The sequence below is a fragment of the Physeter macrocephalus genome, chromosome 4, assembly GCF_002837175.3.
Source record: "Physeter macrocephalus isolate SW-GA chromosome 4, ASM283717v5, whole genome shotgun sequence".
NCBI lineage: Eukaryota > Metazoa > Chordata > Mammalia > Artiodactyla > Physeteridae > Physeter > Physeter macrocephalus.
Genome location: NC_041217.1, coordinates 71,692,819 through 71,720,796, shown reverse-complemented (window position 1 = coordinate 71,720,796; position 27,978 = coordinate 71,692,819). Strand labels below are relative to the sequence as shown.

Below are 27,978 nucleotides of genomic sequence, written 5' to 3'. Positions count from 1 at the left end.
GAGGAGCAGTCACGTGGACGCCCAAACCCAGCATCCCAAACACAGACAGAGAGGGTTCCAGGCCCAATTCTGGCTGCTCATCTGGTTTCAAACGTGCTGATGGCCCCAGATGCCCACAGGAGCTCCGAAGCCGGGGGGTGGGCTTCCCCAGACCCTGCCTCTGGGGCGGGCAGGCCTCTCTTCCTAGTCTGAGTAGGCTCTCTCACTCAGAGGGCAGGATGTCTGGTCCACGGTCTAACCTCCACTTCTGTTGTGGTCTTGATTACTTTCTCATGGAGGATCCGATTCCTGAGAAAATCCTTCCTGCCATGACTCTGCTCTGCTCTCCCCGTCACCCCCAATCTGTCCTGCTCCTGCTTTCTGAGCCCCCCTCGGCCACCCCCTGCCCTGTCTCAGCATCTCATGGCTGCAAAGGTCAGGTCCCTTCCTCTCTGCCCATGGGAGGCCAACCAGCCAGGGAATGGGGTGACCCTCAGTGCCCTGGACCCCCATTTTGGGGGCTGAAGTCTGAGGAAGCCCCTTTAGGGGTTGGCGGGGAGTCGGGCTCTGCATCTGTGGGCAGCAGGGAAGCCCGGGCCCCCCGGCACTCTAGGCTGTAATAGAAGGAAAGGAGGCGGAAGGAGGGCCGCAGCTCTTCCTGTATGCTGTCCAGGATGTGCGTAAAAGTTGGGCGCAGGCGCGGGTTCTGCTGCCAGCAGCGGTGCATCAGCTCCTGCCTGGTGGAGGTGGGGGGCAGTGTCAGAGGGGTGCACACGTCCTGCCTCCTGCACTGAGAGGGTCAATCAGTGTGATTGTAGGGGGGGTCATGGGGGATTATGTCTGCGAGGGTCACAGGGGAGGGAGTAAATGGGGTTGTAGTGGGGATTTTGAGTTGGAGGGCTCAGAGCTGGGGATCAGTGCAAGTAAAAGCATCAGAGGAGGTGGGCCAGACTCACGGGGGTGGGACAGGTATAGGCAGGGCAGGGACGAGGCAGGGGCAGACTGGGGTGACTCACAGCTGAACGGGACAGCTCTCCAGCTCCTCTAGGACCCCACCATCCATGACGAACTTGAGCACCTGCTCATTGGATAGGCCCTGGTAGGGTTGTTCAGCCAGGGTCACAATCTCCCAGAGCACCACGCCAAAGGACCTGGAGGACGCGGAGGAGGGCCTGAGCCCAGCACCCTTAATGCAGCTCAGCGCACCCTAAGGAGTGCACCCAGGCCTCTCCCAAGGCCCTGCCTCCACACCCCCGAGCCCTCTGTTCCAGCCAGGCCCCACCAGACATCCGAGTGGGTGGTGAAGATTCCATCTTTGAGGGACTCAGGGGCCATCCAGCGCACAGGCAGCAGCCCCTTCCCGCCCTTGCGGTAATAGTCTGTCTCATACACATCTCGAGTCATCCCGAAGTCTGGAAAGTGAGGGTAGACGGGGTGTGGGGCAGCAGAGCCATTCACCAGCTCCTGCCCCAGGAATACCTCTCCCAACCCTCTCCACCTCCATAGTCTCCAAGAATCCTGGAATGTGAGGGCTCCAAGGACCTCAGAGATCATCCCATCCAAATCCAGCTGCCCTCGGACGAGGAGACTGAGATCCAGGGTGGGGGGCTATCAGGGACACAGCTGTGGGACAGGCCTGGGTCTCCTCAAGCCTCGCTTAGGGGGAGTCACTCTACCCAGGCTGCCCCCACCCGCCTGGCCCCCTCTGTACCCCCGATCTTGACGGTGAAGTCCTGGGACACCATGCAGTTTCGGGCCGCCAGGTCTCGGTGCACAAACTTGTTGGCAGCGAGGTAGGCCATGCCATCTGCGATCTCACCAGCCATCTGGATCATATCTCCCAGTGCTGGCCGAGGGAGCCCAGGGTTGTTCTAGAGCCAAGAGAGGGGACTAGTGAAGTAGGAACTTGAGGCTGGACTCCTGCCCAATGATTACCCCTACAACTGTGCCCAAGTCCTCTCTAAATCTCCAGCCCCTCACCCAGGATCTTCCTGGTCCCTACCTCTGCCTCAGGCCGCAAAGATCGAAGATGGCTCTTGAGGTCCCCTCGGGTCATTAACTCCATGATGACCAGAGTTGGCTGGCCCTGAGACACCACACCCAGGAGACGTACCTGGGATGGACAAAGAGCCTGGTTGCAGGTCTACCCAGCTCCCTTGATCTCCCTGGCCAAAACCTTGTTCTGCTGTCACAACTGACCCAGACACCAACCCTCCTAACCCCAGCCATGACCATAACCCTAATCTTGACCTAACAATGACCCTGACGCTAACCCATGACCTTAATCGATCTATCATCCCAATCTTCATGATTGAATCAACTCTGACCATGATCCTAATAATGATGTGAACGCTCAGCATTGACTTCCACCATGACTGATTACAGCCCTAGCCATGATCCTACCATGGCCCTATGATGACCCTGTTTCGACTCTAACCCCAGCCATGAGCTTTACCCCAAGTAGGATCCTAACCACAGGCCCAACCCTGAACTTGATGGTGCCCTGAAATCATCTCTGATCTTTTCCCTCTTACCACATGAATTTCACCCTAATTTTGACCCTGACAATGCCCTTGACCCTCCCTTACCACATGGTGACACTTGAATGCCTTCATGACAGAGGCTTCCTTGAGGAACTCAATGCGTTCTCGTGGGCTGGCCAGCTCATTCACCGTCTTCAGGGCCACGGGCGTGAGCTCCTCTCCCACCTCAAGTCCTTGTGCCAGCCCCTCGTATACCATCCCAAAAGAGCCCTGGCCGAGTTCCCGGATTATGGAGATCTGCTCCCGAGGCACCTCCCACTCATCAGGGATGTACACTGAGAGGAAGTTCGAGTCACAAGGCAAGGGTACCGCTCTCTGCCACACCCCCACTCGCTTCTCTTCTCTTCTGAAGGGATTGGGTCCCAAGGCTGCCTTCTCCAAGATGGTCTGGAAGTCTGCCTCTTCTCCCCTCCTGTCCCCCCTTTCCCACACCACCCGTCCAGCCACCCCCAGACCTACTATGAGAGGCACTGAAGTACTCAGGATTCACAGAGGTATACAGCGTGCTGTTTCTGCAATGGGAGGTGAGAGGGTCAGGCTGGAAGGGTCCTCGGGAAGGAAGAAGCAATGTCAGAGGACAAGGAAGAGGGACATTACAAGGAGGAAGGAAGCTACTGATCATACCCCTAGCTCTGATCAGGGTGACCCCCGGGGGACACCAAGCACTTTCCAAGCTAGTCTTGGTCCTAGTCCTGGGATCTGGGATCTGACAGGCTGGGAAAAGGGGGGACAGAAGTGGAGAAGCTGCTGTCTGCTCAGCTAGTCCTCAGAACCCAGCTAATCAAAGTCCTGCCCTCAGTTCCCTCTCATATCCAGCCCTAGGGGGATCTGACCTCAAGAATCCCAGGATCCCAGGACACATCCTGAGGTCTCCTGCTTCTCCCCCTGCTATGATAGGACCAGTTTCATTAGTTCTCAGGCTAAGAGTACGGTGACCAACAGACCCAGTACGCCCAGACTGAGGGGTTTCCCAGGATTTCGGACTTTCACTACCAAAATCAGGAAAGTCCCAGGCAAACGTGGACAAGTTGGTCCCCTCACTGAAAGGTATGTCTCTTTCCTCCATGCCGCCCCCAGGGGAAGAGTTACTGCTCCTAAGGAATTCCTTTCTGCTGTCTCATCTACTACCCTCTGATTGCACCGACCTTATGATGGGGGCTCAGGGAAGAAGGGGCTTGGGAACCAATGGGACTTGTCATCACCTCTTCTTGCTGTAGAAGAAACCGAGGGCAGCAAGAATGATGAGCAGCATGAGCCCCACGGGGGTGACAGTGAGAAGGACGTGCAGCCCCCCGGAGTCTTCCTCCTCTGGTGGCCAGAAGGCAGCAGAGGGTTGGGTCAGAGATGGAGAAGTCAAAGAAAAAAACAATAATAATAAAAAAAAGACGGAGAAGTCAGAGGGTAGAGGACACTTCTCTTTCCACAATGGGAGGTGGGGATGGGGACCCAGGTGGGGCTGTTTGGGAGTACAGGTCTGGGACAGAGGCTCTGCATACCTGGGCCAGGGATGTAGAAAGCGACACCGTCTGTCCAGGAGCCATTACCAGCCAGGGAGGTTGCCCGAACTCTGGCAGAGTAGTTTCCAGGAGGCAGCAGGGCCAGGTGGACGCCCCCAAACTTGGCATATCGCAGGCGGGACACACACAGCACTGTGGCCTCCTGAGGGCAACACAGAATAGCTGGCTGGGAAGAGGATGGAGGCACAAATTGGGGCTAGGTTAGGGTGTCTCCTGGGGTACCTACCTCTCCCAAGCGGCGGTACTTGATTTCGTACTTGAGAATGAGTCCGTTGGGGTCTGGTGGCTCAAGCCAGCGTAGGAGAACACTGCTCTTGCTGGCTGCCTCCCAGGCCACCTTCCCTGGGATGCCATCGGCCTCTCCTGCGGGAGAGGGCATCAGGCAGCCCGGCCACAAGTATTTCCTCTCACCTTCATGTTCAAACCCAAGGGCGCTAAAGTGGGAGGTTTGAGGAAACGCTGGGATTATGGGGACTGGGAAGGGTGAGCAAACTGCGGCCCTGAGGTTGGCGGGAGGTCAAACTGGCTAGTTGGAGCACTAATTGGATGGGGTCCTTGGGGTCGGCGTGTGGGCGGGGTAGAGCTGGGGGGTGGTCACCTACTGTGGGGCATGGTACGCGCAAAGACGAAGGTGGCAGCGCTGCAGCCCACAGTGTGCGCAGCGTGGTTGCAGGCATGGATGTCGATCCGGTACTCTGTGAAGTGGCGCAGGCCCCTCAGCACCGCTCGCTCCCGGGGCACTTTGTCCTCCTGGATCTCGAAATCCGAGCTGTTCCCGCCAAGCCGGAGGGCCCCGGCTGCCCGGCGGTGCCTCCCTGAGTCCCTAGGGAGGGCGCAAGTCAGAGCCAGGCCCCGGTCCCGGGAGCCACGCCTCTCGGCCCCTGCTCCGCCCCCGCTCACCTTTGAGGGCTCTTATTGATGGACGTCACCTTCCAAGGGGATCTGGGGAGACCGGGGGATGGGGGGGTGGGCCCTGTCAGGCCCGCCTGGAAGGCGCCCCCGTGCCCTCTGCAACGGCGGACCGCCTCCCAACCCCACCCACAACCCAGGCCCCACCCCCACCCCCCACCCCGCCGCAGACACCGCTCATCAGCACCCTGGCCTCCCGGCTCTCTCGCGCCGAGACGCACTTGGGGATGGTGATGGCGTTGTGTAGAAAGTTTTCAAACTTCTTCTGGAAGGAGGCCTCCTGTGCCTCCAGCGGTGGCAGGACCTGCCCAGGAGGTGGGTGCTGGCAAGGGCAGCAGCCAGGCTCCCTGTCGGCCTCGAGTTCCCCGTCTTCGCGGTCGAAGCGGGGGTCGTTGTTGCTGGTGGGCAGCCGCAAGCCTGGTGCGGCGGCGGCGAAGGAAAGAGTTAGACTGGTAGCGCCCGCGGCCCGACACCCCAACCCCTCCGGTCCGCGCCTCCTCCCTGCGCACCGCGGTGGCAGTAGTCATTGAGGTAGAGGTCGCTGTCCTCTGCCAGGCGTTGCCACAGCACCAGGTAGTAGGTGATGTTTCCGTTGCGCTGGGTCGGTGGCTTCCAGCGCACCAGCAGGTGGGAGGAGGAATTGGACGTGGAGATGACGTCCTGGGGCACTGTGGGTGCTGGGGGTGTGAGTAGGGTACAACTGAGGGGCTGCAGATCCCCCTTTCAAATACTGTCTGGCTATGGGCCCCTCTCTCTGAGGTCCAGCCTCCCAGCCTCCTCCCAGTGTTCAGTGACCCAGCTTCTCTATTTCTGGTGCTTGGGTTCCCCCATTCTCACTAGGACCCAGGCATTTAGCTCTCAACCCCCTTCAAAGGCTTCAGCCTACCTGCAGGTAAGGTTCGGAGGTAGATGATGGGGCTTTGGGCTCCTTGGTGGGGGCTGTCCTCTGCAGTGGTCAGCGTGATGGCCCGCACAAACACTGCGTACTGTGTCCAGGGCTTGAGCGGGGCTAGGGTCACACCTGGCTCCTGGGTGCGGCTTAGGGGCAGTTCCACGTCCAGTAGGTTCCAGCTCTGGGCCCCACAGGCATCTGGACCTACATGCTCCGTGGCATTCTGGAATGGGCTGAACACCCCATCCCTAGAGATGAGGGGCAGCTCAGCCCCAACCCCAGTTTCTAGCATCCCCCTCCTCTCTGAATCACTCCAAGACTGTCATTGTCATGCTTCTTCCAGTACGAGGGCATTCAGAAGCAGATGTGGGTCTGCCCTTTGGGGCAGGTGCCTTGTGGGCATGACACACTCACTGAGTGGGTCTGCTCAGAGCTGGAATTGAGCCAGGATCCCCAGTATATCTCTAAGGGAGCACAGCCATAGCCCCACTGCAAGGCAGATGCTAGGGGAGTTTCCTGAAAGACCTCGAAGATCCTCTGCCCTTTGAGTCCAAAGGCAGCTGTGTATAGTCCTGCAGAATGTGAGCTCTACAACCGGTGGGTAGGGGTGGGAGGCCGGGGCTTTACACTGCAGTCCATGTTAGCATTCCTTAACGTGTGGTCCATGGCCCAGAAGATTCAGCATTACCTGAATGCTGAAGCTTGTTAGAAATGCAGATTTATGGGTCCTGCCCAGGACTAACAGAATCAGAATCTGTGGGAGCGGGGCCCAGGAATCTGTATTTAACACACTCTCCAGCTCCTCGTGCTACAGTCCTTCATCTTCCACTGAGGCCTAGGAGAGCCTTGGCCCTGTGAGCAGGCCTCCCACCATTAGTTTTTCTCCCTTCCTCCCAGGCCAGGCCCTGTGCTAGTGGGCAACTATGATCTCTCCATTTTAATTCACAGGAAATGATTCCAAACCAGGTGGCTCCCATCTTCTATCTACCACAGAGGGCTAATACTCCTCACTGCTGCCCTCCCAGCTTGCCTTCCCAAATTCATCTCTCTCCTCTAAAGAGTTCTATTTTTGATCCCTAGCCATGCTTTTGGGGAAGTTCTTCCTGTGGTCTAACCACTATCCATCCTGCTATGGTCAGTACATTCTCTCCAAAGAAAAGAGCAGCTGGTCCTTGGTAGTCCCTGCTCCCTCCCTTCCTCAGGCTTTAATGAAATGCTGGCAAAGATATGCATAAAACTGGCCAAATTAGTGGGTACTTCCCAAACCGATGCTGGGGCAGGAGCATGTGGTCAGTACAAAACATTAGCATAGTGAATTGAAGTTTAATTATCCAGGCCTTCCCAGCAGGGCGCCTCTCCTGGGCTTTCAGAAATCCTGATTGTCCTCTCCTCATCACTGGTTAAGGTGAAACTGAGGCACGAAGGGGTGAAGAAGGTGAGAGGAGAGAGCCAGACGTGGGCCCTACGAGGGAGTGCGACTCTGGGGTCCTGGCTTGCTGGCTCTCCACAGCCCCCCGGGGCTCTGCCCTCACCTGCCTGCGGTCGTGAACAAATTGACCTGGTCGGGCTCTGACCCCCGCCCGCTCTGGCCCCGCCCCCGCTCTGGCCCCACACCCGCTCCGGCCCCGCCCCCGCCACTCACGACTCCTTGTAGTACACGATGAAGCTGAGTAGGTCGCGAGCCTCCAGCGGCTCGAAGCGCTCCCAGCGCAGCAAGATACGGTCGGCCTCCGTCACGTTGGACACGAAGCGCAGGGTGCGAGTCTGGCCTGGTCGGGGTGAAGGGCGAACACTTGCTCTTGACCGTGTTGAGAGCACCTGCCTGAGCCGCCTACTCCCAAACCCCCACCCTGACGCCGCAGCATCCCACCCCCAACGTGGCCTCTGAAGAGAACTTATCACATTGTCCCCTTCCAGCGTCCCCTTCCACCCGGGAGCCTGTCTGGTGTATTTCAGTGTGTGTGAATGTCAGCGTGTGCGCGCATCTGGGTGTTCCTTGGGGTCACATCTCTCACTGCCAGGGTGCCAGGGGTAGGGGTATTGGGCCTCACAGGCAGCTCGGTCTCCGTTGGTGCGGGGGTTGATCTCTGCCTTGTTTTGCCGTCCCTTCGTGCCAGTCACCTCCTCCAAGCGGTAGATGTGTTCCAAGCAGAGGCGTGGGTTGAAGGCGAAGTATATCTTGCCCACGGGAATGGTGAGCCCAACAGCCACCCAGGAGCCCAGCTGCTGCAGGTTCTGGTTGTCCAGCACGTACAGAGTGTAGTTCCTGGGGGAGGTCAGGGAACCTTGCTCTGCACGGCCGGTGGGGGCAAGGGGTGAGGAAGGGGGTGTCTTATGGGTTCTTCCGGAAGGGGCTGCACTGGGGGCACAGGGAAGGAGGGGCACACAGCAACCCGCCCACACCAGTACACATGGGGCATTCGTACACACCCACTCGGTGCCACTGACCAGAAATGTGAGGTCCGGCAAGTCACCCACACTCTGTTTTCCTCATCAGTGAAATGGGGTCAACTGTTTTTCTGCCTCCCTCCTTCCCTCAACTCACATTAACTGAGCACCTGCTATGTGCCAGGCTCTGTCCTGGCTTTGGGGACACAGGGAGGAGTGGGACTCAGTCTGGGGCTATGCCTCTCCATCTGGAGCGGGGGCACCCCTGGGGGTACATGAGAAACCACTTGGCTGGATGGTAATTTAAAACATTATTTTGAAAAATCCTGGCTACATTAAGGGTAGGCCTCGACTGCTAAAGGTAGGAATGGGTTTCAAACCCAGGCAGTCTTGCTCTGCAGCTAAGAGGATCAGATGATAACAATTATAGCCAATACCTATAGAGTTATATGTAACTATAATTTTATGTAGTAATATATACTTTGTTTCAGGCTCTGTTTTAAGTGCCTTATACATAACAACTTAATATTCACAACGGCCCTAAGAAATAAGTAGAGTTATATTAACCCCATTTCACAGATGAGAAAGTTGAGGACCAGAGAAGTTAAGTAACCTTCCCAGAGTCACACAGCTAGTAAGTAGCAGAGCTGGTTCCCATACTCTTCACCACAGTTTTGGGAGTGTTGGGGAGGAGATGAGATAGAGGGAACTATTTCTGACAGCTTACCCATCCACCATGGTGTCCCCCCGGATTAGTTTGAGGTTCTTGAAAAAGCCTAGGGACACGAGGGCAAAGGAGTGCTTGATTTTGAGGAAGCCAGTGATGGTCTCTACCAGTCCCAGGCTGCGCTGCAGCTCCAGCTCCAGGTTATCTGGGAATGGGGAAGACAGGGCTGGAGAAGGGGCAAGGAAAGTGATGGGTCCATTGGGAGGGGGGAGCTGAATGGGGGCCAAGGGAAGGGGACCCTCAGGGCTGGGACCCAGGATGATGGAAAGTGGTGCTTTAGCTGGATCATTGTAAGGGGTGTGGCCAGGAGGAAGGGTGTGGCCAGGAGGAGAGGTATGGTCCTGAGGAAGGCACTAACAGCCTTGACGAAGATTGAGGATGAGGCTCCCTTCCACGTGGGTGCAGCCCACCAGATCCTGTGCTGCCTGGACAGAGTCGATGGTCTTGGTGCCCACTTTGCACTCTTTGGGGCACAGTCCCTCGCATTTGTGGCAGAATATGCTAGTAGGGGCAAGCAGAGGATGTGGCATGAGCCCTGGACCAGTGTGGACCTCCTCACTGCTCCAGGGGTGCCCCCTGCCCACCCGACACTCACCTGCTGTCGTTACGGGTGAAGCCTGGAGGGCATTGGGCCAGGCAACTACCCCGGTGGATGCCGAAGGTGGAGGCGCGGCCAGGCACAGAGCGCAGGCTGGCACAGTGCTCGGCCGTGACGCAGCGCCAGGACTCATGCTGGTAGGTGCCTGGGGGGCACGCCCTGTGGCAGGCCCCCTGGAAGTAGAGGTGGCGGCAGGCGACACAGGCATGGGGGTCTTCTGGCCGGCTGCAGCCTCCCAGGCATTCAGTGTGGCAGCACTCACCCCTAACTGTGCAGGCCAGCCCAAGGGGACAGGGGCACACTGTGGGCAGAGTGCTGCATTAGACCTTACCCATGCCTCCTTGGTCCTGGCTCCACCCCCTCCTCCTGGGCTAACACTCTTAGTCTGCACCCAAATCCCTCCAGCTCAGATGACACTGGTTGCCGGACTCTGTTTTCCACAGACAGGGGCTCTTGAAGATAGGGACCGTGGCCCCTCTCTGTGACTCCTCACCTCCCACAGTGCCTAGTCAGGGGTGTCAGAACTCAGGACCAAGCAGTGACCTTGTCTATCAGGGCTGCTGCTCCCCAGCCTGCTGTCCTGTCTAGGCCTAGTGCCCAGATCATTGCTGGGCATGGGGCCAAGTTGAGCAAGTCAGCTTCTCCTGAGGAGTGAGGTCCAGGACAAGGTGGGCCTGGGAGTGTGTAGATGGAGGGGCCATCCCTGGTCATCTGACCCCTGCCCCTGCCCATACTTCCTCCCTCTTCAGCGCTCTGCCCTGGGTGGGGGGTGGCCCCAAGCAGATGTGGATGGGTTTGGGGCTGGGTGCCAATGGCCTGGCTACTCTGCACAGCGGCAGCTGGATGTCTGTGGGAGCGATGCGTGTGGCAAGGGTCAGCCAGGGAGTGTTGACTATACACGAGAGAGGACGTGTAGCAGCTGTGTTTACAGCCAACAGGGAGATATTGGGGAGGTGGGGCCCAGTGGATACAGCAGGGATCTGGTTACTCTTCTGCCCTCATGCTGAGGCATTGGGGTGAGTGGAGCTGACCTCCAGGAGCCCCAGCTTGGGGACCCCAGATCTGCTCCCAGTCTCTGAAGGTCTTCTTTCCCTCCCCTGTAACTTTCACTTCCTCCTCCAACCATCCCCTCCTTATTCCACTCCTCCTTTTCTCCACTCTTTACTTCTGTTTCCCCTCCATGCACCTTACCTCCGAAAGAAGATCCCACTTCACATTAGTTGTCCTCACCTGCCCTGTCACTCATCTGTCACCTCCTCCTTTCTCCTTCCACCCAGCTCCCAACCTTCCCATTTCAATACTGCTAGCCTGTGCTGTGGCCATTTTCATCAGAAGCATAGAACTGCTAACATGGCCCAGGCACTGCTCTAATGTTTTACAGAATAGCTCATTCTTCATCACAATGCTCTGATCGTTTTACAGATGAGGAAACTGAGGCACAGATAAGCTAAACAAACATAGCTGGTAAGTAGTAGGGCTGAGATTCAAACACAGGCCAGGCGGCTTTGCTCTTGTCCACTGCCCCATACGGCTTCTTGTGCAGCTGCCTTGTATCCATTCGTGCCACCCTTCCCCTCCTCACCATGTCCAACTTATACCTATCTTTTACTGTCTCTCCATAACTACCTGATGCTGTCTTGTGCCCACCCCTTGACTGCCTTATGCTACATCAGTTGTTTAACTTTTCTGAGCCTCAGTTTCCTCATCTGCAAAACTGGAATAGCAACAGCACCTCCCTCATAGGATGAGTGAGGATTAAAATAAATAGTGTTGGCAAAGTACTTACCCATACCATCTTATGGCCAGCCAGCCCCATTTGACCCTGCCCCCTCTGTGCCCCCTAGTCGTATTCTGTGCCAGTGCCCACCTCTCTGGCAGTGGCTGGAGGTCCAGCACCTGTAGTCGGTGTGCCCGCTGAAGGTGGTCCTGGCACAGGGCTCGCCCGTGGCGCCCAGCACGCCGGGGCACACGTTGGCACACTCCTCGCCCAGCTTGTTGCCCACAATGTGGTTGGCGCCAGGTGACGGCTGCAGCAGGCCCCAGTCAATGGTGGAGAGGTGGCAGAGCTCCTGGTTCTTCTCCACGCGCACGGCCCCACTCAGCACGGCCCCCAGCGCTGGCAGCCCCACGTCCCGCAGGTGCGGCATCTCGAAGATGACCAGCGCGTAGCCCAGGAAGAGGCGGGCACCGCGGATGACCGCTAGGTTGGGGAAGAGGTCACGCAGGCTCTCCAGGCCATAGACGCGGAAGAGCAGCAGGTAGTCGGTGACCTGAGTGAGGCGTGGGAAGCTGAGGCCACGGAAGTCCTCGCCGGTGGCTGTGAACATGAGCAGGATCTGCAGGTGGCCCTCCACCACGCTGCAGTTTTCCAGCCGACGCAGCTCTGCCACCTCTGAGCGGATGTCCAGGCTGGGGCACACTGTAGGTACAAGTGCAGGTAGCCCTCAGTACCGTTTGGGCCAAGCACCCATGCGTGACCCCCTCCCTGGGCCTCAGAGGCCTCTTTGGCAGCTTGGAGGATCCCCACCAGATGAGCCAACGTGGACAAAAGTGAGCTCCTGAACTTCCCTCCCAAACTCACGTCCCCTTCTCAGTTGATTGCAAGTTCATTCTTGCAGTCAGACTCCAAATCTAAAGCCTCCGTGATTCCTTTCCTTCTCTAACCCCTATACTCTGTGGGCTCTACCTTTAAAATATATCCAGAGCCACCTGAACTGCTTTCACCATCATCTTCTCCTGGCTTTACAGTAATAGCTTCCTAAATAGTCTCCTCACTTCCACCCTGTCCCCTCTTTCTTCTATCCTCCACTCTATAGCCAGAGTGGAAACACAACGCACAAGTTGGATCACTTTCCTCCACAGCTCAAAACTCCCCAATGGCTTTCATCTCGTTGATGAAAAGCCAAAGTCCTTACCGCAGCCTACAGGGCTCCTGCAACTCTCCAACTTCACCCGCTTTCTGTCTCTTCTTCAGACACACTGGCCACGTTGCTGTTCCTCAAACAAGCTAGCCAAGCTTCTGCCTTGGTGTCTTTGCACTTTCTGTTCCCTCTGGCTAGAACACTCTTCCCTCTCAATGGCTCCCTCACCTCTTTTAAGTCTTTGCTCAGATGTCACCTTCTCAATGAGGACTTCTCTGACCATCCTATTTAATATGGCAACACTCCCTACTCCCCTTCCTGCTTTTTTAAAAAAATTAATTAATTAATTTTAAAAAAAATTTTTGGCTCCGTTGGGTCTTTGCTGCTGTGAGGGCTTTCTCTAGTTGTGGTGAGCGGGGGCTTCTCTTCTGGCGGTGCATGGGCTTCTCATTGCGGTGGCTTCTCTTGTGGAGCACAGGCTCTAGGCACGCGGACTTCAGGAGTTGTGTCACGTGGGCTCAATAGTTGTGGCTCATGGGCTCTAGAGAGCAGGCTCGGTAGTTGTGGCACACGGGCTTAGTTGCTCTGCACCATGTGGGATCCTCCCGGACTAGGGCTCGAACCCGTGTCCCCTGCATTGGCAGGCAGATTCTTAACCACTGCGCCACCAGGGAAGTCCCACTCCCCTTCCTACTTAATTTTTCTCCAAATGCTTAACACTGGCTAATATACAATTTACTTATTTATTTTGTTTATTGTAAGCTCCAGAAGGGCAGGGATCATAGTGTAATTCATTGCTGTATCCTTGGTGCCTGGTATAGTGCCTGGCACGAAATTGGTGCTCAAGAAATATTTGTTGAAGGAATGAATGAATGAAATCTGTGACTGGGCAGCAGTAGTCTGAGCTTCAGACACTCCACTTCTCTCCCAGGCCTGAGAAAGCTAGGTGCCCGGTCCCCGCATCTGTTTACTCTCGAAGGGACATTCCGTGGCTCCTATTGCCCAAAGTTCAAGTTTAAATTCCTCAGCCTGACGTTCCAGGGTGTTGATAAACTGGGCCCCGCTAATACCTCCAGCCTCAGAAGAGTTCCTTGGCCTGCCAGCACCCTCAGTTCTTGTCCTGAAAGCCTCAGGTCAAGCCCCCACCTTCCCTGACCCTCTGAGTTAATCACTTCAGGCTCAGCCGCACTTAGTCCAGCACCCACACCAGAACACCTGGGGTATTGCCCCAACATTGCTTTCTGTCTGTCTGTCACCCCCTCCAAGGAGGGAGGCTGCTGAGGGTGGGACCCTTGTTAGTCAGCATCCCCACATGGTGCCCAGTTCAGGGCAGGAACCACTGGGCACTCAGGGGTTGTGGGTTGAATCGATGCACATCTGGGTCCCAAGTCCACTCCTCCCTCGGGGACCTGGGTGTGTCTGGCTTCTTTGGATGGCAGGGCCCCAGCCCCCCTTTTCTTTCTTTCCCCAAGGCACGTAGGACCATTCTCCTAAGGGGCTGGATACCTGGTCCCTGCACTCACTTCTCCCAAGGATACCTTCCATGGTCCCCACTCAGGAAGATTCAGGTCTGAATCCTTCAGCTTGCCATTCAAGTCCTGCTAACCTCTCCAGCCTTCGCTCCCTCCCTTCCTACCCAGCCCTCAAGCAACAAGGCACCCATCGTACATACCCAGGCCCATCCCCTGATGGTTAAAAGGGGGTGGCCAGGCTAGGCTGGCTCCCTGGGGCTTACTTCACACCTTCTCCCTGTTGTCATTAATGGTCCCTGTGCTTGGCTCTACCCAGCAACTGTGTGTGTGTGTGTGTGTGTGTGTGTGTGTGTGAGCACATGCAGGTACACATGCACACACACAGAGAGGGAGAATGAGAAAACACTTCTAGTCCCTCCAGGCAAAGGCCAATCAGGCTCTGCAGGCAGATGGGGGGTTCTCTCAGGAGCCCACATGCCACTTCCCATCATGCCCCAGCCTCTCTAGGGCTCCCCTGATGGGAGTCATTTGGAAAAACAAATCTACGACCTTCACAGGTTAACCCCTGTCTGCCTCCCCTCAGGACACGGTGGTGTGCAGAGCTGCACTGGGAAGCGGACATCTGGGTCCCCTGACCAAACACCGCCCTCCCCCGCCCCCCTGCCCCCAGGGCCATGCTCCTGTCCTGACAACTGTGCTCCTGGCTGGCATCTGCTATGCCCTGTCCTGGCACAGCAGTGGAGGAGGGGAGGGGTGGAGGAGGGGAGGGGTGGAGGAGGGGAGGGGTGGAGGAGGGGAGGGGTGGAGGAGGGGAGGGGTGCGGGGGTGGGGCTATGCCTTGAAGGAAGTGCCTCTGTGACTAGCACTCTTCAGGGGACCCCCTGCCCCAACCCATTCACATCACTCCTCTGTCTCTGCAGGAAGGGGAGACTCTGCTCTGCCCCTGGCAGTCCCAGTCTGAGGGCATCACGGGACCCCTCAGGCAGGCACAGAGAACTGGATTCCTGAGTTTCCTCAGTCTGGAAGGGAATGGTGGTTTTGGGGAAAGGGACATCTCTTCATCCTTCCGCCTCTCAGCACTTTTTCCTCTCCCTGCCAAGCCCCCAGCACCCTCATGAGGGCTACTTCGTCTACATGGTCCCAACCCCCAAAACCCTACACATGGGAAGTGTTTAGCCTGGGGACTAATTAAAAGAAGCCCCCCTACCCAAGTGGATGGGCCCTCAAAGTGGGGGACATGGGACAGAACCTGGAGGCAGGAGCTCAGGACCCCAGTCTAGCTTGATCTCTCAATTCTCTGAGCTTCAGTTTCCTGTCTGCACAATGGGTTCAGTTACTTAACGGTGCCGTGTTTTCAGCTCCCCTTCCCATCCTGGCCCCTTTCCCATTCAGTGGTGCTAGAAAAGACCTCTAAGACTAATCCCCTCATTCTGATTCTCATTCAGTCTTTACTGGGATCACTGTTTCATAAGCAGGAATGGAGGACATCTATTCATCCCTGTTTCAGGGTCCTTCTCATTTCCCAGGGAACTCAGAGGAAAACACCCATCTCTGGGAAACTAAATGCTCTTCCTGGTGGGAAGTCCTTCTGAGAACTAACCCCAGACTTCATGTCGGAGTAAGTAAATAGATGTGTTCTGGCTGGAAGCTCAGTGTTTGGCCTCTCAGTCTGCTGGAAGGGAGATGGGGCTCCAGGAGACGGTGCTGGGGACTCACCCTCGCGAGTGTCCAGGCTAAATCCCAAGGAGAGGAGGATCACAAGCAGGCAGGCTACCCATGGCCACAGACTGGGCACTGCCATTGTCTTAGTCCTGCCTTGTGCCCAGTCCTGGCTCTTCTCCAGATGGCTCCAGGGAGGAGAAGGACCTGACAGGCCCTGAGGGACACAGAGATGCAAGCTTCAGAGGGAAGGGGAAGGGAAGGGGCAGAGCAACAAAGAAGCCCACAAAGAGATGGCAGGAGACAGAAAAAAAGTAATGAGAGCCACAGAGACACAGACGGTGACAGGCCGCTGGAGCCAGAGACAGCGTGAACACAGAGACAGAAAGATGAGGACAGAGATGCAGACAGCAACGGGGAGAGACTCAGAGAGGCTTCCAGGGAAAGAAAGTCACACAGGGTGCAGAGCAAAAGGCAGCGCAAGAGGCCGGTCAACACCGAGGGCGGGGCAGAAGCCCGGGGAACAGGCAGAGGAGAGTAGCGGGGGTCCCGGGGAGCGCGGGACTCGCCGGGGACAGTCTCCCCGGATCCCTCCGGGAGCGCTCGGCTCCCCAGCGCTAGCTGGCCGCGCTGCCGCGGTATCTCCCTGGGTGGCACGCAGGGGCCGCGCCCAGCTCCCGCCTCCCCGCCCCAGACCGAACGGATTGGTTTGCTGGGACCTCTCGGTTCTCTCCGCCCCTCCCGCCAAGCCAAAATATTTAGCCTGACAACTCAGGGGTGGACAGGTCTGTTGGGGAAATAAGGCCAAAATACAGGGGGATGGTGGGCCAAGAACAGAGCTCCCCCCAGCCCCGCTGCGGCTGAGGTGGGTCCCCCCTCCCTCGCCCCTGCGGACTTCTCCCAATTGGGGCTGCACTGCCGGCCGGAGCGGCGGCGAGCGACCGGGCCCCTCGGGGAGGGGTGGCTCTAAGTTCGGCCACCTGCTGCCTTGACACCTGCGGGGTAACTGCTGGCAGCAGCGACCCGGTGAGCTTGAATCCCGGCGGGAATGCGACCTATCTCCGGAATAGTCAAGTCCTTCGCCTCTTTGAGCCCCTGGCAACCTTAGGAGCCTGTCACTTCCGCTTACGGGCGCAAGGCTCTGTCCTAGTTAAGTCCCTTGGTTCCAACCAAAATCCTCGTGGAGAGGGCAATGACCCCGTGGGGCCCCACTTCTGTCTGGTCACCTTCCTGAATTCAGGCTACTTGGTCGGTCGGTCTGTCTCTGTCTCGGAAAATTGGGGGACAGTCTGTGCTGGGGCCCTGGTGGAGAAAACTCTCCTCTCGGAGGGCTTCCTTTCCGGGTTCCTTGGGCCCTTGTCTGCCCTACCCTTCTCCAAAAGTCCCTCCTCCAGAACCCCTCTTCCTTCCCCTTTCCCCGGCTTGAGGCCCGCGGGGTGAAGAGGCTGGGACCTGCCCTCTGACTGCTGCTGGGGACCCGGGGCTTTCTGGGTGCGCGGCCTCCTTGGACCGACGGGTCCCCAGCTCCGCCCGCGGGCGGCTCCCGCGTCCGAGGAGCTAAGAGAGCTATTAATTTCTCCGCGCAGAAATCGATGCTCTTGTCAGAACGGGGATCGATGCCAGCCCAGCCCAGCTTGGCCCTGCCCAGCCTGGGGGCCAGTGCCGGCTGGCCCGGGTCGGTGGCTGACGCTGGGTCGCCAGGCGCCGCGCAGTGGGGGCTGCAGACTGCGCCCCCACCTACCCAACCTCGGCGGAGCTCACACCTTTGCGCGCGGGCTTCCAGCGCCACCCTGTGGCCTCTCCTGGAAATCGGCGTCTCGGATCCCGGGTCTCCATTCTCCGGCTGTTTGGGGGCGACACCTTCCCTTTCTGTCTCTTCTGTTTTCCTTCCCCAGGTCCTGCATTTGGTCTTTTGGGGATCTCTTCCCATTTCTTTCTAGGCTTTAGAGAGTGTTTCACCTAATTTATCCCAAGTGACATGCACAGTCCCTCAGGCAGGCGCCCCGTGCGGAGTGAGATCTGAGGCCGGGGGCTGGCTAGGATGACCTGGACGGCAAGGTTTCCCAAAGCTCAGTCATCTCCCCTCCCCCCTAAATACAGCTTCTTTAGGCTGGGAGAAATAATGTATCAACTTCCCAGTTCCCCTACTCCCAGCAGACACCTCCGAGGAGTTCTGCGGCTGCCCTTCCGCGTCTCCTGGAGCTGGGGGGATCTTGGGGGAGTAGGCTGCCAGGGTTGGGGCAGAGTTGGGGACTTAGAAGAGGAGGGGGAGGGGTTGGAGTCGGAGGGGGCGGAGCGAGGCCGGGCGGGGGCCGCTGGCTCCGCCCTTTCCTGGCGGCTGGGTCTTTAACACTGCCCAGCGCACATGTCGCGGGAAGCCAGGCAGCCGCTGCTGGAAGCGCACAGACGGCTGCCCGGCCGGGGCGAGGCGGGCGCCGCCGCGATGCTGCGAGGCGGACGGCGCGGGCAACTCGGCGGGCACCGCCGGGCTACGGGGCCGGGCAGCCTGCTGGCCTGGCTGATGCTGGCATCTGCGGGCGCTGCACCCTGCCCCGATGTCTGCTGCCCCCACGGCCCTTCGGGGCTGCGCTGCACCCGGCCTGGGGCCCTGGATAGCCTCCGCCACCTGCCAGGCGCCGAGAACCTGACGGAGCTGTGAGTGTCTGGCGGGCGAGGGGGCGCGGGGACAGGCGGGCATAGCAGTGCCCCGTGGGCACGGGCTCGCCGCTTGCTTGCTGGATCAGGAGGGGCGGGCGCGGCGGGAGGCTGATACCGTGCAGCCCGCGGCTGTGCCTTGGCTTTCCTCCGCTGCCCTGGCGGCCTCCGCAGTTACTGCCTGGAAGTTGGGCTCAGGGCAGCTGCGGTGCTAGCTTCGAGGAGAGGAAAGGGGGCTCTCTGTGGACCAGATCTGAGACACCCCAGCCTTCTAGAAAGCGCTTTCTGGAGCTCAGCCAGGAGTTCACCCTCTGCCCTATGCAGGGGGTGGTTATCTGCAGAGACATCCCACCACCACCCCCAGTTTGGCATCCTCACCATTTTCCTTTTCCAGGGAGAAATCAGCCCCGTCCCCCTTCCTTGTCATGACGAGGCAACACCAATTCTCTCTGGAATTGGGAATTGAACTGGAATAGATGGGAGGCGCTGAGGAGCCGTAGCTTGGTGGTTGAGCTCTCTTCTTCCCACTTCCACCATCTCTTGTCCACACCACCTCTGGATTTGGATGTGGGAAATGAGAGCCCCACCTGGCTTCCCTCTCCCCACCCCATCTCTCTCACCACCCTTGTCTCCCTACTTTGGGAGTCAGGGGCCTTGCTGAGAGACTCTCCTCCCTTCGGGACGGGAAACTAAGAGGAATCTCCAGCATTTGCAGTACTCTGACATCCTGCAGTAATTGGTTACAAAATACTCAAGTACTTTTTAGCAGTGGGTGAACCTATGGGAGTATTCTGTACTTACTGGCCTAGAGGTACTCAAGTATCGCATGGTGGTGGCTGGAAAATACTTGAGTATTCTATGTGGCTGGCGGGGCCAGTAAGACTTCTAGATGAAGAAGGGAACTGCTAGAATATTCTCCTGTGGCCTGGGGTTAGTGAATGGGCAAGGAGCCCTGGCCTCATGTGTGACAGGCTGGAAGGTATCTGAGGCAGGGGCCATCGATGTCTGGAAGTGACTTGAGCAGCCTGCGATAATTGGCACTGAGTTACTTGGGTATCTTGTGGTAATTAACAGGAAGGTACTTGATCTGTCTCCCTAATGGCCCTAGGGAGATGAGGAGGCAAGATGGCCTTGTCTTGGTCTGGACCTAGGTTTCTGCATGATAGGAGGGGGCCTGAGGTCCAGACTGCCACCCCGAGTCCCGTCCATTCATCACTCTGGGCCTTCAAAGCAGGGCCCAGGCTCCTGAATGCTCCCCATCAGCGCTCTCTTTTCCCGATTTTTCCAAGCCCCTAGTAGGTCCAGCGGGGGGGTGGGGGGAGTGTGGACAGGTTGGGTCTGGGGGGGTGGGAGGCATGCAGGGTGGTGAGCTGAGCCGTCCCTCTGGGTGGGGCGGCAGTCTAACCCCTGCCTCCGCCTGCAAGGTCCCCTCCTCCTCCCTCACCCGCAGAGCTAATGAGGAGATAATGGACTCGAATAGACAGATTGATTATGAAATCCAAACGAATGAGGCAGCTTTGAGCACGCTGCCTGACAATTTGCACACACCCAGCCACACTACGTTCTCACCCCCTCCCGGGGTCCCTATAGCTCTAGGTCCTTTGGGCAGGGGCTGGTGGGGGGTTGGCAGGACAGGGACCTACTCTCTCTCAGTCACTGGAGTTTTACTCCCTAGACCTCAGGGGGCTGAGGATGCCTGGCTGTCCTGCAGGGGCCAAGTCTGGGAAGGGCTGGCGGGGAGGAGTCATTTAGGCTGGTCCTGGTTCCCACAATTGAGGAAAGTACAGGGTAGAGGGGGAGAGTTCTGAGAACAGGCAGTGAGTCAGGGGCCCCTGTGTGTGTGGCGGGGAGGGCGGGGGGCGGGCCTGACGTGCCGCTGCAGGGCAGCTGACTTCTCAGGAACTCCCTGGCGTGCCAGATCCAGAAGCTGGACAGGGCCTGGGGCATCAGAAATCCCCCAGCCCTGCATGCCTGCTTTTACTTCTTTCTTTCTCTTCTTCCCATCTTGCTTTCTCTGGCTCTCTGTGCTTATCTATCTGTCCCTCTGTCTCCCTTTTCTTATCTGTCTCTCTCCTTGTCTGTCTCTGTCTCGCTGCCAGTCTCCTCCTGTCAGTTCTTCCTCCTAGGTGTCCCTGTTTCGCTATCTCTTTGTTTTTCTGCACCCTGCTCCCCACCCTCAGCCTTCCCATTGCCCTCTCACTGTGAAACGCAGCCACTCGGTGCCTCTCCACTGTCCCCAGCTCTGACTCCCTCCTCTCATTGCCCCTCTCCTCCTCCCTGGGTCCCTCCTGGGGCAGGGAGGGGCTCAAGGGGTCCCTGACTGACAGCCTCTATGCCTGTCACTCGCTTTGCTGAAAGATGGGGGGGGCGATGGAGGGGTTGCTTCTTGAGTGTGGGGAGGGACCAGCTTTGAGGGGGAGAGGGTGGGGTGTGTGCGCGTGCACAGCAGTACGGGTGAGCCCAGATGGTGGCCCCTGAGCGGTGTGTTTGGGAGCGCATATTTACATGGCCACAGGGCTTCCTTTGTGCTGGGTGGGGCACTGGCAGGGATGAGCATAGGCCCTTTGTGGAAGCAAGCGTTTCAGCGTGACCCCCTATTGTTGAGCGTGTGCAGGAGAGGCTCTGTGTTTAAAAGCAGAACGCCAAGCTGCAAATGGACTTGTGTGTGTTTATGAATGTGAGTATGCCCACACATTCTCACGTGTGTGTGTGTGCGCGCATGAGAGTTATGCAGCTATGTTTGTCCCCGCGGGAGAGCGTGAGCGGGCACACCTGTGGGTTCATGCATGCATGTGTGGACGTGTGTGAGCAGATGTGTCTCTGTGCATATGCTTACACATCTGTGTGTGTGCATGCTTGAGTGTGTGAGAGTGTGCATGTGTGATGGTGTGAGGATGCATGCAGGGGACGGTATGGCTGTGTGAGGTGGTGGGTCTCCATGCATATGAGGATGCATGTGTGTGGGCATGCCTGTGCATGTGTACGCGTGTAAACAGGTTTTTGTGTGACTGGGTGCATGTGTGCACACGCGCATGTGATTGGGAGGGAGGGAGGTGGGTGGGTGTGGGAACTCGAGTGTGGGCCTGGGCCCCTGTGACTCGCATCCCCTCTCCCCACAGCTACATCGAGAAACAGCAGCATCTGTGGCAGCTGAAGCTCAGTGACCTGAGGGGCCTGGGGGAGCTGAGAAACCTGTGAGGGGCTCCACACAGGGCCTGGGGGACCAGAGGGTCAGGGAGGGCTCAAGGGGCCTGGGAGGGGCCTGGGAGGACCTGAGAGGCTGAGGACGGAGGGGCTGGCCGGTCAGTGAGCTCAGCGGTCTCAGGGGTCCAGGGTGGCGGAGAAAGCTTTGAGGAGGGTGGGGAGGGGTCCAGGGCTCGACACTGGGGACTGGAGGGCTGGCATGGGCAGAGAGTGTGACCCAGGGGAGCTACGACCCTCGGTGCTGATCCTGCTGCACCCTCCCCAGCACCATCGTGAAGAGTGGTCTCCGTTTCGTGGCGCCAGATGCCTTCCATTTCACTCCTCGTCTCCGTCGCCTGTGAGTGGCCAGGGCTGGGCAGAGGGGGGTGAGAAGACACCTAGGCTTGGGCGGCTAATGGGCTTGACCCTCCCCAGGGAACTGTCGTGAGGAAGGCCCCAGCCTGGTTAGGGAAGTCGTTCCACTCATTCTCCTGGGGTCTTCTCATCCACTTCAGGGATGGCGGTGCCCTCAGCTCCCACCCCTGCCAGCTGGAAGGTCCTTCTTGCTGTCTCACTTCCACGCTTCATGCTACAGGGACGCTTCTCATAGGGGCCTGCCTCCGTTTTCTTCCCAGGGCTCAGATACACACCAGTCCGAAGGGAGCAAGGTTCGGGAGCAGGGCTCCAGGTTCTGGCCGGGGCTCTGTCTCCCACCTGCTCCCTGGCCCCTGGGAGAGCCTGGGAGCTCGGGGATCAGATCTGCCACGTGGTGTACTCCCCTGGGAGTCACAGCCACCCCTTCTGTAGAGGAGGGGGCGGGGCAGGGGTGGGCAGGAGACACCTCCAAAGGAGAGACCCTTGGAGTCCCTGGCAGCCCCTCTGAGGGTAGGAGCTCAGCTCCTCCTTCTCACCACGGGCAGGTGGAGAGGTGGGAAGTGTGGTGGGAGCCTGTGCCGGGTACTCTAAACTCTCTGTGTGTCCGTGATTTAGCAACAAGGACAGACAAAATGAGGCGATTCTAACCTCACTGACTGTACTAGGGCTTCAGTTAAAAATGCGTACTCAGTGACACCTCACGCTACTTAGGTCAGTGAATCTTCACAATCAACCTGGTGAGAAAGGTAGTGCCATCTCCATTTTATAGAGGAGAATTCTGAGAATCGGACGTGTTCAGTTTCTGGGCTTTGGTCACGCAGCTGTAAGTGGCAGGACAGAGGCACCCTCAGCTGTGTCTGGCGCTAAAGCGGGTAGTCTTTGTGATCCCCGTGTGGTGGCTACTCTCCAACTCAGCCTCCACAAACCGAAAGACAGCTAGGCAAGGGGCGGGGTCAGGGCAGGCCCCTCAGAGGCAGAGGGTCCCCGGAGTGGCAGCCTGGTGCAGGGCGCAGAGTCCTGGAGCCGGCCCCTCACCCAACCCCCTTTCTCCATCTCTACAGCTAGGGGTCCGGGGGCCTGGGGTCCCTTGCAGCCAACTTTCCTTAGTCCCTGAGGAGGGGAAGGAAGGAGGAGTGGGGAGGGAGGCCGAGGAAGGTCTCTGAGGTCCTCGCACGGCATCCGGCAGGCGGCGAGGGAGTGTGGAGGCCCCGTGCTCCCCTCCTCCTCTGGCCCCGTCCTGGGCTCTGTGGGCAGGCAGCGCAGATGGAGCCCCTGCCCCCAGCTGGGGCCTCAGCACTTTGCCAGCTGGGGCCAAGGCTTGGGGAGGGGGAGCGGCTGTTCCCTCAGACCACCCCGCCTCCCTGGGGTCTGGGGAGGGGGTTCAGTGGGGTTAACCCTTGTTGTCCCAGGGAGAAGAGCGGGACTCAGAGAGCCCAACCAGTCCCCCCTCTCCAGTGACTCGCCGGGCTAGTTCTAGTTGCCAGGGCTGGGGTCCGGGGAGCCAGATGTCAGCTTCCTCCTGGCTCCTCCCCTCCCTCACACTGGGTCAGAGCGAGGTCGCTGGCTCACAGGGTCTGTCTGCTCTGTCTCAACTCCCGCAGGGATCTGTCCTTCAATGCTCTGGAGTCTCTCTCCTGGAAAACCGTCCAGGGCCTCTCCCTACAGGAACTGTGAGTGTGGGGACTTCCAGGGGCAAGAGCAGCAAGTGAGTGTGTGTGTGTGTGTGTGTGTGTGTGTGTGTGTGCGCGCGCTCGGGCACCCCCTGGGGTCTGGGGAGGGGGTTCAGTGGGGTTAACCCTTGTTGTCCCAGGGAGAAGAGCGGGACTCAGAGAGCCCAACCAGTCCCCCCTCTCCAGTGACTCGCCGGGCTAGTTCTAGTTGCCAGGGCTGGGGTCCGGGGAGCCAGATGTCAGCTTCCTCCTGGCTCCTCCCCTCCCTCACACTGGGTCAGAGCGAGGTCGCTGGCTCACAGGGTCTGTCTGCTCTGTCTCAACTCCCGCAGGGATCTGTCCTTCAATGCTCTGGAGTCTCTCTCCTGGAAAACCGTCCAGGGCCTCTCCCTACAGGAACTGTGAGTGTGGGGACTTCCAGGGGCAAGAGCAGCAAGTGAGTGTGTGTGTGTGTGTGTGTGTGTGTGTGTGTGTGTGTGTGTGTGCGCGCCCTCGGGCACCTGAACCTCTGTGTGAAGGTATGTGTCGCTGTGTCTGTGTGGAACTTTGGGGGTGGGGTGGGGTGTTCTCTCTGGGGACCCTGTGTTTGGCTGTCCATATGCATGCTTGTGAACCCCCCCATCGAAGCAGAAGCTGCAGGCCCACCCATTGAGGTGGTGATTGCCCTGGGCACATTTGGGGTGGGCGGAGGAGAGCTGGCCTGGACAACTGATTGCGTGTGTGCTTGGGAGGCTGGGGGCTGGCATGGTTCTCGGGGCCTGTGCACACGGGCACATCCGCCCACAGTGTTCATGGGATGGGTGGGACGGCCGTGGTCCATGTATGTTTGGTGGGCGCCTAAGGCCTCTGGGTCAGCCTGGAAGGCTGTGCCCTTCTCTCCTGGTCACCCTACCTGGAGCCCTCACCTGGCTTGTCACCCTGGGGAGCCCAGGTGAGGGAATTCCATGTAGCCCACAGCTGGCAGTCTTTGACTTTCGGCATTCTATTTCTTTCAGCAGTGTCTTGTGAGGGGGGTCCATGAGAGGAACTTCTCCCGTGTCCCCACTCCTTCACCTCTAGACAGTCCACCCTGCTGTCTAACTGCACTCCCTCTTGCTGTAGTACTTCCTTCACATCTGCCCTTCCCCTGACTCTCTTGGTGTCCCCCACACCCACCAGAGTCCTGTCGGGGAACCCCCTGCACTGTACCTGTGCCCTGCTCTGGCTGCAGCGCTGGGAGGAGGAGGGGCTGGGCGGAGTGCGGGAACAGAAGCTGCAGTGTCCCGGGCAGGGGCCCCTTGCCCTCATGTCCAACACCAGCTGCGGTACGTGCTGGAGGTGGTGTGAGGGGCTGGGAAAGAGCACCATGCTTGGGGAGAAGGCATTGGGCAGGGCTCAGGGGGTGAGCCCTGAAGAGGGACTGGGAAACGGGCATTGGCTAGAGCTGGGGGAAACTGAAGGTTGGGGGGCAGGGGTAGGGTCTCTGAGGAGGGTGGGAGAAGGAGCCCTGCCCAAGGGCGGGGCTCGGAGGCCGCTCCCAGCTCTAACGTCCCTCGGGCATCCTGGGCCCCCAGGTGTGCCCACGCTGAAGGTCCAGATGCCCAATGCCTCCGTGGACGTGGGGGACGACGTGTTGCTGCAGTGCCAGGTGGAGGGGCAGGACCTGGAGCAGGCCGGCTGGATCCTCACGGAGCTGGAGGAGTCAGCCACGGTGATGGTGAGAAGCCCTCCACCGCCCGTGCCCCCATGCCCCCCTCCTGATTCGAGGCCTGCACAGAGCACAGGAGACAAAGACAGGGAAAGAGAGACAACAAATAAGAAGCACATAAAGGGTGAGGGATGGACAGAGATGGTTTAGACCCCTGGGACTAAGGCTTGTGCTGCTGGGCAGCCGCAGGCATGCACATGCCCTCAGGCCAGGTCCTGGCCCAGCAAGGACCCCAGGCTCCACCGATCCGCCAAAACTTAGGTCCCCACTCTGGGATCACGGTGCTGGCCACAAGAGAGAGGGTCACAGAGCCCTCACATATTGGAGCTGAGCAGGGGAACCCAGCAGACCAACTCTCCCATCCACCTCCTTTCTAGATAAGGAAACTGAGAACCAGGGACAGGGCGCAATATTTGTGGTCCTGCACCCAGGCCAGTTCTTGGGGGCCTTTCGGTCATTTTCTGGAGATTCTGGAAGGAACATCCTCTTGAGTGTGTGATGAGCATATTAATAAAGGAGGCACAGGTCTGGTTCCAGCTCTCTCACTAATTAATTCTTGGAGTGACTTTTGGAAAAATCCCTCAGTCTGCCTGCATTTTGGTTTTCTTATCTGTCAGCTGAGGAGGTAGACATGATGGCCTTCTGATGTCCTGCCTGCCTCTGGGCACTCTCTGGCCTCTATCTCTCTTATCCAGATCGGTCTTTGGGCATCTTCCCAGGTCTTGCCCTTTGTCCTCAGGCTGGCGGCGGGCAGCTGAGAGTAGCTGTAGTTGACTCAGGAGGCCTCATGGACAAGGTCAGCAGGGGTCAACGTTGGGCTGTGCCCACCCAGAAAGCTGGCCCCTCAAGGGTGGACACAGAGGGTCCAGTCCCTGGAAGGAACTGGGTCAGTGAAAGCAGGGGTGTGGTGTTCAGTTTGGAGGCCCTCGCTTTGGGAGTGGAGTCAATCCCAGAATTGCTGGTGGCCCCATGAACAATATTGAAGAAGGAACCACTGGACCAGGGGTCCAGCAGGGGGTCCAGACGTGGTGGAGGGACCACAAGCCACTGAGTGGTTCCTCCTCTCCCAGAGATCAAAGCCACTGAGAGTGAGTAATGGAAAAGGGGACAAGACAGAAGCAAGAGGCTGGGCGTGACCATCTGTGGAGAGACCTTTGATAAGCTATATGTTTTGGGAAGTTGCAGGTTTTTGCTTTTCTCTTTGGGAGCTTTACATGTTTGCTACCACTTCTGTTTTCTGGAGACTTCCTATAGAAAAGCCATAGCCTAACTGGGTTAAATGGAGGGGAGGGGAGGCTGGGACCCCTCAGGAGCGTGAAGGGAGGCAGGGCAGCTCAAAGGGAAGAGTTCATGGGACGCCATACCCCAGGGTGACTTGGAGGAGATGGGACAGCCGAGAGAAGCTCAGGGCACGGCTTCCCCTTGGGGTGGCTGGAACCCAGGCCTTGCGTAAGAGGCTGCAGAGCTCTTCTGGAATCTTTGAACTCACATATTCCAGTGGAAGCCCAGAGAAACTTCACCTTTCGTGGTATTTATTCAAGGGAGTCCACATTTACAAAATTTCCATGTTTAGATGGGTGGTTTTATGGCTTGGGGTACTTTGTGCCTATTTTGAGGTTATTGGTTGTGTTCTAGATTTTTCAGATCATTAAACAAATGATCCAGGAGAGTCTGCAAACAAGCTCTAAAGGAGGGCCATTCTCTGTTATATTCTCTCCCACACCTTTTTCCTTCCCCTCCCTCCCAGCCTTCCTCCCTTTTCCATCTGGGCCGGAGGGGCTCCCCATAGACATCAGCTCCAGCCGCCCTGCCTCAAATCCCAAGCCAGCTGAAGCTTTTCTTGATTTTCCCCTTTCTTCTCTGACCCAGCAATCTGGGAGTCTGCCGTCCTTGGGACTGACCCTGGCCAATGTCACCAGTGACCTCAATAGGAAGAACGTGACGTGCTGGGCGGAGAATGACGTGGGCCGGGCTGAAGTCTCCGTCCAGGTCAACGTCTCCTGTGAGTCCCAGTGACTGCCCCTGCGCCCACCCCCATCCCTTCTTCCCTGAAAAGAGGATGTGAGCGTGGGGGGCTGCAGGAAAGGGGTGGGATGTGTGTGTCCACAGCTGCTCCCTCCCAGCTGTTTCCAGATTCCCATGAAAACCTGATCCTTTGAGGGAAGTCCTGGGGGCTCGTCAAGGCCAGAGGGACGGAGATGGATTTCTTTTTGGCCCCTGCCCAAGTCTTGCTACCTGAAGCCCTCAACACCAGCTGCCTGCCCGTTCTCACTGCTCTGCTGTATTTCTTCATGTCCGTCCCTCCTTAGAATTTTTGCCCTACATCCTAGTTTTATTTTTTTAATTTTTAATTAATTAATTTATTTATGGCTGCATTGGGCCTTAGTTGCGGCACGTGGGATCTTTCATTGCGGTGAGCGGGCTCTTCATTGCAGCGTGCTGGCTTCTCTCTAGCTGTGGCCCGGGCTTAGTTGCCCCTCGGCATGCGGGGATCTTAGTTCCCCCACCAGGGATCGAACCCGCGACCTCTGCATTGGAAGGCGGATTCTTAACCACTGGACCACCAGGGAAGTCCCTACATCCTAGTTTTAAAAGAAGAAATTCCCCATCTAAGTTCCTCTTTAGGCTTACTGCCTAATTTCCCTAGGTCTGCCACAAATCTTCTATGTTATATAAATTTTTCTTCTTGTGAAACATAACATACATAGATATGTACATAAAACATATACACCTTAAACAGTAATTATTCTTACCAGCAGTTCAGAAGACACTCTCTTCCTCTCCCCATTCAGAACCCCATCCTTCTCCTCCACCCCATCCTGACTTTTGTGATAATCATTTCCTTGCTTTTAAAAATAATTTT

The 27,978-nt window shown here is 57.9% G+C and overlaps 2 protein-coding genes across 3 annotated transcripts in view; one reads left to right on the top strand and one right to left on the bottom strand.

Moving 5' to 3' along the window:
* Positions 1-472: 472 nt before the first annotated feature.
* On the bottom strand, positions 473-15,687 carry INSRR (insulin receptor related receptor). The gene is made up of 22 exons (XM_007110331.2): positions 15,603-15,687; positions 11,421-11,972; positions 9,551-9,854; positions 9,314-9,456; positions 8,956-9,100; positions 7,892-8,106; positions 7,483-7,609; positions 5,835-6,073; positions 5,458-5,625; positions 5,170-5,365; positions 4,940-4,981; positions 4,642-4,862; positions 4,266-4,402; positions 4,019-4,181; positions 3,725-3,830; positions 2,982-3,034; positions 2,568-2,797; positions 1,982-2,092; positions 1,691-1,850; positions 1,262-1,391; positions 996-1,130; positions 473-716 (listed from the first exon to the last, which is right to left on the bottom strand). The coding sequence occupies exons 1-22, from the start codon at positions 15,685-15,687 to the stop codon at positions 473-475; spliced, it is 3,906 nt and encodes a 1,301-aa protein (XP_007110393.1).
* A 2,286-nt stretch (positions 15,688-17,973) lies between these two features.
* The window catches only part of NTRK1 (neurotrophic receptor tyrosine kinase 1), a 19,102-nt gene continuing 9,097 nt past the window's right edge, over positions 17,974-27,978 (top strand). The window contains exons 1-7 of one of the 2 annotated variants that reach the window (XM_007110333.2): positions 17,974-18,200; positions 21,320-21,394; positions 21,670-21,741; positions 23,360-23,428; positions 24,587-24,732; positions 24,982-25,124; positions 26,985-27,117. In XM_007110333.2, the coding sequence (XP_007110395.1) occupies positions 17,989-18,200; positions 21,320-21,394; positions 21,670-21,741; positions 23,360-23,428; positions 24,587-24,732; positions 24,982-25,124; positions 26,985-27,117 (850 nt within the window). In that variant the 5' untranslated portion in view covers positions 17,974-17,988. The remainder of the gene's footprint in view (positions 18,201-21,319; positions 21,395-21,669; positions 21,742-23,359; positions 23,429-24,586; positions 24,733-24,981; positions 25,125-26,984; positions 27,118-27,978) is intronic. The other variant, XM_007110332.2, reaches the window with a different exon arrangement.